General features: G+C 50.3%; 1 protein-coding gene across 12 annotated transcripts in view; it reads right to left on the minus strand.

Annotated features, from left to right (window-relative positions):
• Positions 1-286: 286 nt before the first annotated feature.
• Positions 287-14,926, minus strand: part of RCL1 (RNA terminal phosphate cyclase like 1) — a 98,521-nt gene continuing 83,881 nt past the window's right edge. For 8 of the 12 annotated variants that reach the window (XM_045042522.1, XM_045042520.1, XM_003995328.6 and 5 more), the window contains 2 exons: positions 10,651-10,754; positions 287-1,084 (listed from right to left, as the gene is read on the minus strand). In XM_045042522.1, coding sequence (XP_044898457.1) covers positions 934-1,084; positions 10,651-10,754 — 255 coding nt within the window. In that variant the 3' untranslated portion in view covers positions 287-933. Of the gene's footprint in view, positions 1,085-5,714; positions 6,166-10,650; positions 10,755-14,567; positions 14,753-14,926 lie in introns of those variants that run through there. The other 4 variants (XR_006588498.1, XR_006588497.1, XM_019815716.3 and 1 more) reach the window with 4 other exon arrangements.

Consider the following 14,926-nt stretch of genomic DNA (forward strand, 5'->3'; position numbering starts at 1 on the left):
GGCAGGGAAAGCGACACAAACGTGAAGCTCATGCTGCATGCTGCACTCCAGGTAGTAAAATTCTCTGTCTCTGACGCAAGACTCGCGGGACTTCTGCTGGCACTCACGGAACAGTAATAACCTAACTTATTAGCTCGGAAGTAGGGTAAAATTCCAGATCCTGGCACTATTATACACAGAAGTTTAAATCAGGAGATCAATGTCGTTACATTATACATTTCAATGGAATAAAATACCCTTCTTGAATTTTCTTAACAAGATAATAAAATCTACATCACACCTGAGATACAGAAAATATCCAATAAGTTTAATCGAGCCCTGCCCTCTCCAGACACTCATCCCCCACATATACACGTGACGGACCGGAGAAGAGTGGTAGCTGCCTCCAAGATATCAGTCCGTTCACAAGACGAGGGACAAATTAGTTTCACATTATCAATTTTTGACACGTGCGTTCCACATAAAGAGCTTCCACCCATATGATCTCATTTAATCCCTACCCAGAAACCGAGGCTCAAAGCGGTCAGTCCTCGCAGAAGAAACTGTAACGGACCCTGCAGGTCTGGAGAACAGCGCCACGACAGAAGCCGGGGATGCGGACGGAGTGAGCCCTGCGGAGATGCAGGGGCGCGGTTGCTCCAGCAACACAGCTGTGTCCTGAAGGCACGTTCTTCCTCCCCGTGGGCTACGGGAGCTCTTGTCGTGACTGGGCTTCCTGAGGAATGTCAATGCCACTGCAGAAACGGCTAGAAACCACATGACACAGAGAGGTCTTTTATTTAAATGTTCTGACTTTGTTTTTAATGGAAAATGAAGAAATCCTTAAGGTAAGAGGCTCTCCTGTCCTGGATGAATTTGGACTTGGTCCCCTTGGGTGTCCGTGGCAAGCGTCTGCTTTGTTTGTAGGCGGTGGGGCCTCATCTTGTGACAGTATCACTTGAGGGTCTTGCTAAGGTTGGAGAAGCCAACGCCAACGCAGGTCAGCAGCACTTTATCCCCACCCTTGAGTTCTTCGCCACATGGCTTGGTTTCAATTTTAAACATAATCTGGAAAAAGCTCTTCAAATGCCGCAAAAACTCTATCCTGAAAAGGAGGAAAAAAAAAAAAAAGGAGGAAGGAGTGAAAAAGGAATTCGATTTTCAAAACAAATTCTCCTTCCCCCACACAGAACCCAAGCTTTTACTTTCACAGATCAAGAATATCTAAAATTAAGAACTGCTCATCAAAGCTCATTGAACAGTATGTCTTCACAGCCTGCCAGTTTCCAAAGTGGATTTAGACAGCCTATAGAGATGCACACGATACAAGGTAAACACATTTTTAAAAGGTCCAAGGTGAGTACATGACACAGAAGTCATTCGGTCCCATGCAGTTGAGGGGACATAAACACAGCGTTAGTCTTGAGCAGCGCAGGCAGAGAAACATGTACTCCCACGACTCGCAGCATCATGAGGTAAAAACCAAGAAGATGCCAAAATAGAGCAAAGTCTTTCTCTTTGCTCCTCAACCGCAACAAAACCCTTCCATTCACTCCACACAGATTTACTGAGCGTCTACTATGTACCAGGCACTGTCCTTGGTGCTGAGGATGTTGCAGTCAACAAAAAATCCCTTCTGTCATGAAGTGTTCAATCTAGTGAGGCAGACAAGTTAAATATTCTTTAAAAGTACTATGGAAATTTAAATAAACAAGGAGGGGGTGGGAGGGAGAAACTTGTATATGACAAGATTTGTGTGTATATGGCAGGAGGCCAGGGAGGAGCTCACAGTAAACATGACAAGGAGTTTCACGGGGCGGTTTCCTGTCATCTCCTTTAAGACAGAATGATGGCTGCATCCCAACAGCACCTTGGGAACTGCAATTGCACGGAAGGACCATGGGACAGGTAAGCGACTTCTACTGGTCTGCCCTAGCCGACTCAACATCTCCCCAAGCTTGCCCAACCAGAAGACCCACCAGGAGTGTTCACTGAACACACAAGTTCCTGAAGGTTTCACTCAACTAACAACTGGTAGGGAACAAGGGTCCAGTGGCAGAGCCTGGAAGCACAGGCCAACACAAAGACAGGCCCTCCCCACCCCTTACCAGGCCCCATCTCCCCAGGGCACAGGGGCCAGAAATCTATTGTTTACAAGTAACCCTAGTGATTCTTTTCAGGCAAGTTTGGGAACACCGGCTTAGTTATTAAAAAGAGATGGTCTGCATGTCTATAATGAAATATCCAGCAACCTGTGTTGCCCCCCAAATGAACCATCCAAACTCCCTATCCTGGCCAGATGCCTCTAATGGGCCTGCTATGGAATCACCTAAAGAGCTTTCAAAAGACTGATTCTAGACATAAAGACCAATGGGAAAGAATTGAGAGTCAAGAAATAAACTCACATGCTTATGGTGAGTTGATTTTCAAAAAGGGTGCCAAGATAATTCAATGGGGAAAGAATAATCTGTTCAACAAATGGTGCTGAATGACTCCACATACAGAGTGATGAAGTTGGACCCTCCCTTCCCAGCATACATAAAAACTAACTCAAAATGGATTAAGAGCCTCTAACAGCTAAAACTATGGAAGTCACAGAAGAAAACAGCAGTAAATCCTCATGATCTTGGGGTAGACATTGGTTTCTGTGTGTTGTTGTTTATTTTTGAGAGAGAGAGAGAGACAGAGCGTGAGTGGGGGAGGGGCCGAGACAGAGGGAGACACAGAATCCGAATCAAGCTCCAGGCTCTGAGCCTGACAAAGCCTGATGCGGGGCTCAGACTCACGAACTATGAGATCATGACCTGAGCTCAAGTTGGACGCTTAACTCACTGAGCTACCCAGGCGCCCCAAGTTTCTTAAATACAACACCAAACGCAGAGTGATAAAAGAAAAGAAAAAAAGCCACACAAAATGAGACATCATCAAAATTAAAAACTTTTGGACATCAACAGACATTATGAAGAAAAGTAAAAAGACAGCTCTCAGGATGGAAAAAAATATCTGCAAATCAAATACCTGATAAGAGTCTGGTATCGAGATTATACAAAGAACTCTTACAACTCAGAAAACAAAAACAGAAAGACAAGAAATACAATTAAAGATAGGCAAAGGATGTGAATAGACATTTCTCCAAAGCCTTACAAACAGCTAATAAGCACGTGAAAAGATGGTCAATATCATTAGTCATGAGGGAAATGAAGACACCACTATGGGGTCCCACCTCACACCCTATAGAAGGGCTACAATCAAAAAGAGAGAGAACACAGGTGTGGGTGAGGATGTGAAGCAGTTAGAACCCCCGTTCGCTGCTGGCTGGAAGGGAACACGGTGTGTTCCCAGTCTGGCGGCTAAATCCTAAATAAGAAGCTACCACGTGACCCAGTAACTCCCCTCTCAGGTACGTGCACAGGAGAAATGCAGCATACGCCCACACAAAGGCCGGACACAAAGGTCTGCGACAAAATTGCTCAAAAACAGCCAAAAAGGCAGAAGCAACCCAAATGCCCATCAACTGCTGCGTGGCTACACAAAACGGTGGATTATTCGGCCTAGAAAAGGAAGGCGGCACTGACCCAGCCACGGCGCAAACTCTGAAAACCTGACACCAGGGAAGAAGCCAGACGCAGAAGACCACACGCTGCAGGAGCCCATGTATGTGAAGTGGCCACAAGAGGCAGACCCTGGAGGCAGAGAGCAGACCAGTGGTTGGCCAGGGCCGCGGGGCCCAGGCCGGGCATGGGGAGGGCCGGGGGCCACTGTGAACGGGCAGAGGGCTTCTACCTGCGGTGCCCAACGTGTTCTAAACTTGTGGTTACGGTTACACGACTTCGTGAATACGCTAAAAACCACTGAACTGCACACTTTAAATGGGCAAACTGTGTGGCACGTGAATTATATCTCAACACCACTGATTAGAATACATATATATGGTATTTGTGAAGTTCAGAAGACACACTGAACCTGGCTCCCGCGCTCACACAGTGTAGACACAACTGAGCGCGGGGCACCTCCTGGGGTGCATTTTCTACCCCCTCCTGTCCCTCTGCCCTTCCATCTACACAGGAGGGAAAGGGCAAAAAGGAGAAACGGGGCTGGGACAATCCCTCACCCCGTCCGGCTGACGTGACCAGCATTTCAGGGACTAAGAGAAGAAAGAGTGACTACCCCAGAAAGCAGTTCTGGTGCATGGGGTGCGCTCGCAGGAAAGCCCCTCGCTTCTCGGCTCTCTCTTCATCTCCATCTTTAAAGGGACAGCCCAGGGGTACCTGGGTGGCTCAGTCGGTTGAGCGTCCGACTTCGGCTCAGGTCATGATCTCACAGTCTGTGAGTTCGAGCCCCGCATCAGGCTCTGTGCTGACAGCGCAGATGGAGCCTGCTTTGGATTCTGGGTCTCCCTGTCTCTCTCTCTCTGTTCCCCCCCCACCCCGCCCCCTGCCCACTTGCTCTCTGCCTCTCTCTCAAAAATAAATAAACATTAAAAAATTAAAGGAATTAAAAAAATAAATAAAGCGACATCCCATCTGCCAACTCTCCGGCGAGGCGAGGCTTCCCCAGCCGGCAACCTCTCTGAGATAGGACAGCATTCCCGGCCCTGCTCGTGGTGTCTGATTACTGCTCGTGCGCCATGGGCTCACAACTGCCCCGTCCCCTTTGGGTAAAGCACCTCCAGGGCAAAGACCTTGTCTACTGCTCAGAGCCACTCCAGCTGCTGGGCACCGCTGGGTGAGGAGGCAGCAAACAGAAGTCAGGAGCCAGGGCTAGTCCTGACAAGTGCCGTCCACACTCCCGGCAGGGAGGGGAAGTCGCTTCTTCCCCTGCTGGCTTCCCGGTCTTCTCACCAACTGAACATTTCAGTTTCTCGCTCTCTGTCCCAGCCTCACCACACCCCCCAGCCTGTCCCAGGAGAGAAAACAAACACATCAAACCCACGGATCAACAAGCTGCATCCGTGGGCAAAGCTTCCAGCTGGCAGCCAGGGGGAGGGCACAGCCACCTCACCCGTCTGCGTTCTAAGGAGAAAACAGTCTGTTCTCTCGCGGCCTGAGTGCTAACGCAGCCCAGGCACGCTCCGCTCCCAGGGCCTCCCCGGCCGGCCGCACCGTGAATCAGTCGACTGTGCTGGAAAACCCAGACCCCCTGGGCAGCTGGCAGAATCCCCGAGGGGCCCCCGCGTGCTCCTGGGCTCCCGGAGAAGGATGCAGGCCTGCATATTTGCAGCTCCAGGGTATTTGCGGCCTTTGGACCTGGTGGGGTCCGCGTTTTACGAGGTGTTCTGCCGGCCCGCCTGCCCGGCTGAGGAAGCCCGCCTGAGGGGCTGGGGGCAGCCTTCGGAATGTCCTCCCGCCTCCGGCCCGGTTCTCCAGAAGCCGAGAGCCTAACCACAGGCGACGTTAAATCTTAACGGTCTCCTGAAGGGATGAAACAAGTCATTAACCAAGTCACATCCTCGCCGGCCGGCGCCCTTCTCCGCCGCCCGCACCCAGGCCCGAGAGGCCCCACTCCCGCCCTTCCCTCTCCCCCGGACGCCAACGGCACACCGCGCGCCCTCGCCTGCTGGACACAGCACGCGGCCGCCGGCCAGCCGGGAGTGACGTGCGGCACGCTCATGGCAGCCCTGTCCCTCAGCGGAGCGGCGACTACCTGCATTGCTCCGTGTACCTGCAGAGGTGACTGGGATTCTTTCTACACAACCCCCGCGCGAAGGTCCGAACCCCTGACTTAGACAACCGTACCTGTCGTGAGCTTCTCTGGTTGTTGTTCGGGAAAAAGTGATCTGTTTTTAGAAGAACAAAACCGAAAACGACAACCTCCTTCTCCATGAAAGCCTCCAGTCCGTCTGACAAGCAGGTTTCAGAGAATCCTGGAGCACACAGAGCAGTCTTCCTGTCTGTATGCCAAGTGGGGGCTGTTCCGCCACCATTGTTGGTCAACAGGCGGAGGCCAGTGGGCTCCCGCTCACCTGCCCACCAAACCCCAAGTGCCCGGGACCTGCCAGGTGGCTCGCCCACCTCTTAAACACAGCCCCCGTTGCCTTCAGAAGCCTGACGGAGGCGATGAGAGGTCGCGGGACAGCGCTCTCTCGGGCCGCTCCACAGACACAACCCGGACAGACGGTCCCGCCTCCTGCTCCACCAAGGCACTTCGATATTAGGCTTGCCTGCTTCTCAGGCCTCGGGCGTTGCTCTGCAAGTGGAGGGGAAAGACCCGGGAACAGGAAGAGAACCTGCTCAATGGCGTCCCCAGAGTCATTACACAGCAGCTTTTAAAAAACACACTGGCGGTGCTTTTTGTGGCCAAACAGCGGCTTTCCCAAAGCCCGCTGGCCTCTGTTCCGAGAGTGAACGTGAGCTCTCAGCCGAACTCGGCCTTGGGACCCGTATCTCTCCCAGCCTGGCTCCCTGCCTCCTGCTGCCTTTACAAACCGAATTTTGTTTCATCTGGAAAACTGACGATATCGTGTGCTTTTCCCGTATGCCAGCTCCGTGCTGGGGCTCTGACCGCGTGATAATAAGAGTGCCAGGGCCCTGCAGCACCGCAAGCACCCCCAAACGTGAGGTGCGGCGGCGCCCCGCCAGCTTGCAGACAGCAACTGAGCGACTGGACCCAAACAGCCGGGCGTCATTCGCAGGCTGTGCGCCAGACCAGGGGAGCCCACCGTCCCCATCAGTCAGTGACAAAAGGGACACCAGGCTCTCGCTCCCCAGCTCTTCACAAGCAGTGGAAAGAGGTCATTTATTAAAGTTAGAAAAAAACAAAGTGGCATGATTTATTTTAGACTTCGAACTAAAGATAGAAGGAGATCGTTTTACGGCAGAATTTGAAACGAGGGCTCTGAAAAGATGTGGCGTGGCACCCTGCCCCAGGCAGCAAAGTGCGGGGAGCCCAGCAACGTGGATGCAATCCCAGCTCTTACACAAGAGCTCAGTGCGTCAGGGACGCAGGGACTCTGGACGAGACTGTCTCGGTCAGAACCCCACGGCTGGCCCATGTGCCTCCGGGCACGTGGCTCGACCTCTCTGTGCCCCAACCCCCTCACCTGTAAAATGGACAGCGAAGGGTACCTACCTGCTTTTATCACCACCCCCCCCCACCCCGCATAGGGTCATCATGAAAACTAAGTGAATTCATATTCTGAAAGCACTTCAAACAACATCTGGACAACAGTAAATACTGTAAGTGCTTGTTAAAGAAACCGACCCTACACAATTCTCGGGAATAGTACGTAAGATGGGAATGGTTTGTTTAGTAAAACAACTGCAGGAAGTTGCTCATAACGGACACAGATTTGGAGTCGCTGAACAGACAATTTATGGTGACTTCAGGCCTGAGAATACCCAACGCAAGTTTACTAGGCCTCCAGGCGTCCAAAGTGACCTTACCAGGATACTGGACTTCCCAGACAGAGGGGATGTGGAGGCAGGAACCTCGCTGTTCAGCACAGACTGAGCTCTGTCAGGCACACAGGACGGCTGGGAGGACTAGGTACCCGACCTCATTAAACCCTCATACCACCTCCACAAACCCAGGGCCGCAGGGCCACTCGGCCACCTTCACCACCGAGGACACAGATGCGCACACCCGCTCAGTGCCTTGTCCACGGTCTCCCGTGCTCCAGGGCAGAGCCAGAACTGAAACGCACACAGCGGGGACTCTGATGCCTGCGCACCGGCAGGACGCAGAACGCTCTGGTAACCGCAGCCCCCGATCGTAAACAATTTCCAAAAGCGCCAATTAAGATGCTCATTAGTATTTTCCTTGCTGTTAAACCTGCTTTCACATAAAGTGTAAATCCTCCCCTAAACTGTAAAGTTAAGCATTTTGAGGGAAAGGCAGAACCACCACCGCCAACTCTAACTACCTAAAACTCAACGAAGTCAACAGAAATAGAGCATACACGTACCGGCATGCCATCCGACCCTATTTTATTCTACGGGGAAAAAACATCTCTCTGGCCTTCCTGAAGAATTTCACACATACAGACTTACTTTCTCAAGTAACACAGGAAGCCAACGGCAATCTCCTGAAGTAAGACAGAGGGAAGAGGAAAAGAAGAACACAGAGACCCTTATTTTCCAGAAAGGATTTGAAAGCAAGAAAAAACATCCTCCTTACTCCCAGTACTCTGTCAACAGACATTTGAAAAGCTATCTATAAAAATCAAAATGTGCAAAGGGCCAGAATACATTTCTTTAAACCAAAGAGGGTCTTGCTTCTGGTTTTCATTAGAAATCTGAGGTTTCAGAAAACGGATTTTTAGGACTTTAACTGCGCATAAAAGTAAGTGCGACAGTTTGACCTCAAAAGCTCCTGAACTGGATTAGGATAAACTGCTCCTCCCAAGTGTGACTGTCCTCATTGCGGATTCCATCCCTTTCCACCCTTCACCGTATACAAGTACGATGTTAGCTTCGCCTGCTGCGTCCCTGAAGGACATATATTTCTTCCCACCTTTGCCCCTTTGTCACTCTGGACCACCAGAGCCTTCCACGAGGATAAAGTATCTCAAACAGGGGCGCCCGGGTGGCTCAGTCGGGTGAGCGTCCGACTTCGGCTCAGGTCATTATCTTGCGGTTTGTGAGTTCGAGCCCCACGTCAGGCTTGCTGCTGTCAGCCTGTAGGCACAGAGCCCGCTTCAGATCCTCTGTTCCTGTCTCTCTATCCCTCCCCCACTTGTGCTCTCCCAAAAACAAATAAATAAAATTAAGAAAAAAAAAAAAAAAAAGGATCCTAAACAGATCCTTTCAAAAATACAGCTTTCAAAAATAAACCTCCTTACCCCCACGCTAATGCTAGCTTACCAGAAAGTACCGAAAAGAAGGTAGGCAGTCCTTTCCCACCCATGGCAGCCCCTCTTACATGAAGCCCTGGGAGGCAGGTAACCCAGAGGACAAATGTCCTGTAAGTCCGAGCCCCAAGTCTTAAAACACATAATTTTACAATCTGTCCTATTCCTCTGAAGCTCCATTCAGAGCAGACCGCTTTGTTTTCCCAGGAGACGGTATAATTTTAGGCAAGGTTTCTGGAAGACAGGACACTGCAATTAATGTTTGGTGAAAAGTGAGTCAAGGAGGACACAGGAACTTTTAAAAATGTCAGTCACATCTTGGCCATCTCCGCAGGGGCTGCTGACTTGAAAAGATTATAAAGGCCCTGTAGCCAAACTGAAGAAAAAAAAAAAAAATCTCCAAAAGAAAAAAAACCGTCAAGGAAAAATAAAAATATACATTCTGTTTTTCACACCATGTTCTGCCAAACCCCATGGCCCACGACCACATGCATTTCAAGACAGGGCCTGGTGCTGTGTGAGCAGGAGGCCTTCTGCTGCCCTGAGGCGGACAGATGTGGGCAAAGCAACAGCGGTGAGAACGGCTGCCCGGCTGAAGGGGCCACGGCAGCTGCGGACTGTCAGCAGCTTCCAGGAAACTCTCTCCGGGAAGCAAATCTCTGCACTCGGGGGTGCTGTGCTCCTAGCCCTGACCTCCTCCTCTCCGAATGCCTGAATTACCAAGTCTGTCTCAGCAATGCTGACCCCTGGTGTAAGTGTGCCATTTACTCAATTTCGGGTCCCATGTCCTGTGAGATACTTTAGATGAGTTATTGGGAGACCGTGTGGTCCTCACCGGCTTCCTGCTTACCAGTCTTCCCCCACTGTTAACAGAATGGACTCTCTCTCTCTTCCACCTCCCTGTTCAAAACAACCTCCCCCCATTAATCAAAAAAAAAAAAAGAAGCCTCCTTAAGAATGTCTTTTGAGCTCTTTGTCTCCAGGCCCCTGGAGCCATGGCGGAGAACGCAGCACCCCAAGGCTGCGCTCGCCCCCTCTCTCAATGTGATGGCACCATCATTCTTCAGTTATCACAGTACTGTACCTTTCAGACATACAGCATCGGTACCATGATAACCGAAAAAGGACAGTTCAGTCTCATATCTACCTGAAAACTTCCTCCCATGAGGCCCAGCCGGCCCTGCTCCCCACTCACAGATGAGTACGGATGATCCTGAGTGGATAAGTACACACTCGCAGACATCAGCGCTCCAACAGGCTGTTACGGCAACCTCAAGTACTATCAGTGGGAAATGCTTCTCCCCCTGTGCCGTGTGTCACTGAAGTCTTCTGAGAGCTGCTCTTTTTGGAGAGTGCTTGCTTTAATGCCTTAGCCGTCAACTCTGGAGGACACCCACAGCCTCAAACTCACCTCTCTAACTTCCCCGCTAGTCCAGCAGCATGCCTACGAACTCTGTCTCTTCCTCCGGCTTTCCAGCCTGCTCACACCCTACCATCTTGGACAAAAAGACAGTCCTTTTTGCCACAGCTAAGGAAAAGAGGGATTTAAAGAACAATAAAATCCAAGCTATTAACAGAACCAGTTTACCTTTAAAATGGAAACAAAATCTAAAGCACAGACAAAAGAACTGTCTGGTATTTCTCACGTAACTCTCATATCATGGGAATGACACACAGGAACGATGAAGCTACAGGAAAGGATGTGAAGCAAAATCCTTGCTAAATACCGGGTTTAGGGTGACAACCTCCGGTTCATGTAAGCAACGGTACACGAGCAAGCGTTCACGGCAACACGCTATACGCAGTACAACACCCGGGTGGTTTTGTGCAACTGCAAGATTGAACTGGATGGCACGGCGCAAGGTGGAAGAAAAACGACTCACGTGTAGGGAGACAGCGGTCCTAGCAGGACTTTGGAGACATCCTGCTGTCCAAGGGTCATGAGCAACAGACCCAGGCTTTGGTTGGTCGAGTCAACACATCCACCCTGTAAACACAAACACTTTCAAGATTAATCGTTCTACCAACCAGAAAATGGAAAACCAACAAAACAGAGAGAAGGAAACAAACCACAGACACCCAGAATATCTGAAGCACAGAAGAGCAGGCAACAAAGTTCAAGCAATAATGAAACACAACACCGGTCTTGTAAGAGCGATCCTTATACCAAGTAACTTCAAGGAGGTAAACAGTTAACAAAAACAACTGCAGGGGCACCTGGGTGGCTCAGTCGGTTGAGCATCCTTCGGCTCAGGTCATGATCTTACTGTTTATGAGTTTGAGCCCCACGACAGGCTCTGTGCTACAGCTCAGAGCCTGGAGCCTGCTTTGGATTCTGTGTCTCCTTCTCTGCCCCTTCTCCTGCTTGCACTCTGTGTCTCTCTCTCAAAAATAAATAAACGTTAAAAATTTTTAAAAATTTAGGGGCGCCTGGGTGGCGCAGTCGGTTAAGCGTCCGACTTCACCCAGGTCACGATCTCGCGGTCCGTGAGTTCGAGCCCCACGTCAGGCTCTGGGCTGATGGCTCGGAGCCTGGAGCCTGTTTCGGATTCTGTGTCTCCCTCTCTCTCTGCCCCTCCCCCGTTCATGCTCTCTCTCTGTCCGAAAAATAAATAAACGTTGAAAAAAAAATTTAAAAAAAAAATTTTTTTTTAATTTAAAAAAAAAGAACTGCAATCGCGGAGACTACGAGAATGAATAGACACTCAAGTCTACTGAGGTGCATCTAGTGAAAAACGCCACTCTGCCTTTGTAACTAAAGCCGCGGCAGGACATACGGGCAAAAACGTGTACTCGGTTCCATAGCTGAATACCTAGGGCTAAATGAAGGTTGCTTCTACTGATCTGATCTGTCACGGAGCACCACAGTTAAGGTGACGTGAATGGAACATCACCTTCCACGGGCACCACCTGTGCACACACTCTGTCACACTCAGAAACGGCCGGCCACGCTCCAGGGGCCTCCACCTCTCCCTGTGCACGCCTTAAACCTGGGCAACGACTACGATCACCCCCTCGGTTCTTACTGAGGGTGCGTTATTCCCCTCCCCCCAACTCCTCCTTCCTTTTCTTCCGTATCAGAACGCAGAACAAAACTCTCTCCTGAGGTGCAACTGCTTTGGTTGCCCTTCTTTCGCTCTTGAATTTGTCCACCTCTGCCGCCATTTTGCTTCAGCAGAGGCTTGCACGACAGCTGTTGACATCTGTGCCCTTAAATTTGTCTTGATCTCTCATCATTCCTCCCGGGGTAATTTGATTTCGAACCATTCAAACTTAACACTGTCCACAATGAAAGCAGGATGACCCTGGATCTCTATGTATTTGGCACACGTCACCGTAAGAAACCCGGTTTCTAACACAGTGCATCCCTGTCCGAGGCGAGGCTCTCTCGGACTGTGCACCCACTGTTTATGTGGGTATGCCTCTGTCCTCTGTTAGTGGGGGCAGGGTAGTGGATAAGTCAGTTTTCAGGCACAGACATTCTCTGTGTCACACTCTGTGACAACAGTCAGAAAATAAAGGGGTTTCTGCTACAGCTGGCTTTTATGAAAATCCACTGCTCTTCGCAAACCACTGGAGATAGTAAAGGACAATATTCACCTCGTTTAGCAAATTTTAAGAGTTACTGCTTACGTATTTCCATCTACAAAGGAAAACGTGACCCACACGGAGAACAGGAGGCCCAAGGAAACTAACTCTGTTTGACGGAACTTGCTCCCTCTCACAACTGTCTAAAGTTAAACTGTTCTCTTCAGTCTCTCCTTCTTATCACTGTGTTGCTATTCTACCATGCTCATGGACTTCTAGTATGCGCTAGACTGATATTTTAGTGCGATAAATATGTCAGGGTCTGTGCACAGGATACCACGGAGGGAGTCACGGGGCTACCCCCGAGGCACGGGGTGTAGAACCTGTACTGAGTGGCTCTGGTCTTGTGGCAAAGATGATACAGGGGCAGGAATAGGGATAATTCAAGTGGAGCCAGTGCTATGCAGCAGGGGGGTGTGGCCACTGGGGCTGCCAAGGCGAGCAGGAGAGGGCTGTCACCCGGCTGGCAGCAGAGGGAGGCTCTGGGGAGGGGGACGGGAGCTGGCCCTGGAGGGGACAGCAGGAGGATGGGGGAAACTGGACCCAAGGCCAGCAAGGAGCAGCCAGGAGGCCAGCGAAGTGGCTGCCTGCTGTCTGCAGAGGAGAAGGCGAGACCGCGGGGAGAAGAGGATGTACACAGACTGGCTTTTCTAACCAGGTTGAGGGTTTTGACTTTATCTTGGGAAAGTGAGAAGCTGGAGAAGGTCTCTGAGCACAGGGGGGAATCGATCAGATCAGTATCTCAGGGGGAGACCTGATCTACAGAAGATGCTAGAGAGGCAGGCGCACGCAAGGAGGGCAGCAGGTGGTGGCAACGAAAGGCAGACGAGAAACGCAGCCCCAGAGAGCCTGCGGCGTAATCAAGGGGGCCTGGGAACAGAGGAGACATAAATGAAACGAGGGATTAGACCAGAGGGTTAAAACGTTGGTAAAAAATAAGCGGGACCCTCCAAGGGATGGATTTTTTTTTTTAGGTTTATTTACTTATTTTGAGAAAGACAGAGACTGTGTGTGTACAGGGGAGGGGCAGAGAGAGGGAGAGAGAATCCCAAGTAGGCTCCATGCTGTCTGCACAGGAATGCTGGGCCTGACACAGGGCTCGATCTCATGAACCATGGGATCGTGACCTGAGCTGATTCGAGAAAAAGAAGTTGGACGCTTAACCGAGCCACCCAGGTGCCCCCAAGGCATGGATTTTATGACTCATTTAAACCATATCATATCACACACCTATGAAAAATTATTCAGGAAAGCATAAAGTGTTTTCATCCTTTCGACAATTAAGGATCACAGACACACACACAGTTTTCTCAATGATTAAAAACAAAGGCAAAAAACCTGGTCCAGGCATAAGGCGATGGTATAAAACAGAACTTAACTGGAGCGTAAAGAAAAAATAAAATAAAATAACCTAATCCAGATTGCACGTTTCCTCTCGGGTGGACTGACGATGGGCTGTGCTCTCACCCAGAGGCTTACAATCTGCTCTTTACAGGGAGGTAACATACACTCCAGCTGTGCTCGTGGGCCCCCACTGGGCTATTCTGTAACGTGATGCTTCTGATGCCCCCAGGTCAGCTGGAAAGAGACAGCAGCGTCCCCACAGTCACAGAGAGCGCCTGCCAGTCACCACAGGATGCAGTCTTCCCTCATAAATGCCGAGATGACAATCTTCCTGAACTAAGCAACAGGCAGAGCGAGCTCTCGATCACTCACTCCCAGCTTCCCGTTACCACCCATCTTTCAAAAATCACTCAATGTAGCACCAAACATTGGGCTGGTTTAGCATCAAAAAAGCGGAGGCCAGACTCTAGCCGCACAAGAACCGTGTTGAGATACTTCCTCCTCTGGGAGGATTTCATCCGACAGGGTGATTCCCTTCCTCCACTGGTTCCCAGCTGAATCGCTGCGTACAGACGATCGAGGCACTCCAACGCAGACAGGTACAGTCTGTCCTCCATTTTAACCAGATGGACGTTAAATAGAGCCATTTCAGACCTGGAAATTTCAATCAACTCTGAAGAAACAGTTCATTCTTACTTGTTCCACCCTGGGACCGGTAACATATTTTCAAGAATGCTGACTTGGATCAGGGGAGTAGACGGCGTTAATAAGCTGTTTTCCTTTAGTGAGGCCTGTACAGGGATCAATACCCATGGCCCAAGCATCACCCTACCTCAGAGGTTAATCAGCTACAGTGGAAAAAGGAAGAAAGGAAAGAAAAAAAAAATCACCACTCTACTCGCCTTACTGGTCTTATTTCACTGGGCTCCCATGTGAGTTTTGCTGCTTTAAACACGGCAAAGCTTCCCCGGGAGACTCCAGAAAAGTACCACAGAGATGTCTAGTGTCCGAGAATAAATACACAGACAAATACAGAGACGAAAGGCCCTTCAGCTAGAGAAGAAAGACAGGTTACAAATGCTACACGCCATCTGGTAGCGTATCACCCAGAGTATGGTTCCCACTTGTGCTCAGTTCTAAAACGTGGGCCCTCGCATCCACAGCAGGGCAGTGACCGTCCCTCAGAGCCTGGATTCTGCACGTCCGAGGGAAAGCCTGGGCTTCCTG

Source organism: Felis catus, chromosome D4 (assembly GCF_018350175.1).
Source record: "Felis catus isolate Fca126 chromosome D4, F.catus_Fca126_mat1.0, whole genome shotgun sequence".
NCBI classification, from domain to species: Eukaryota; Metazoa; Chordata; class Mammalia; order Carnivora; family Felidae; genus Felis; species Felis catus.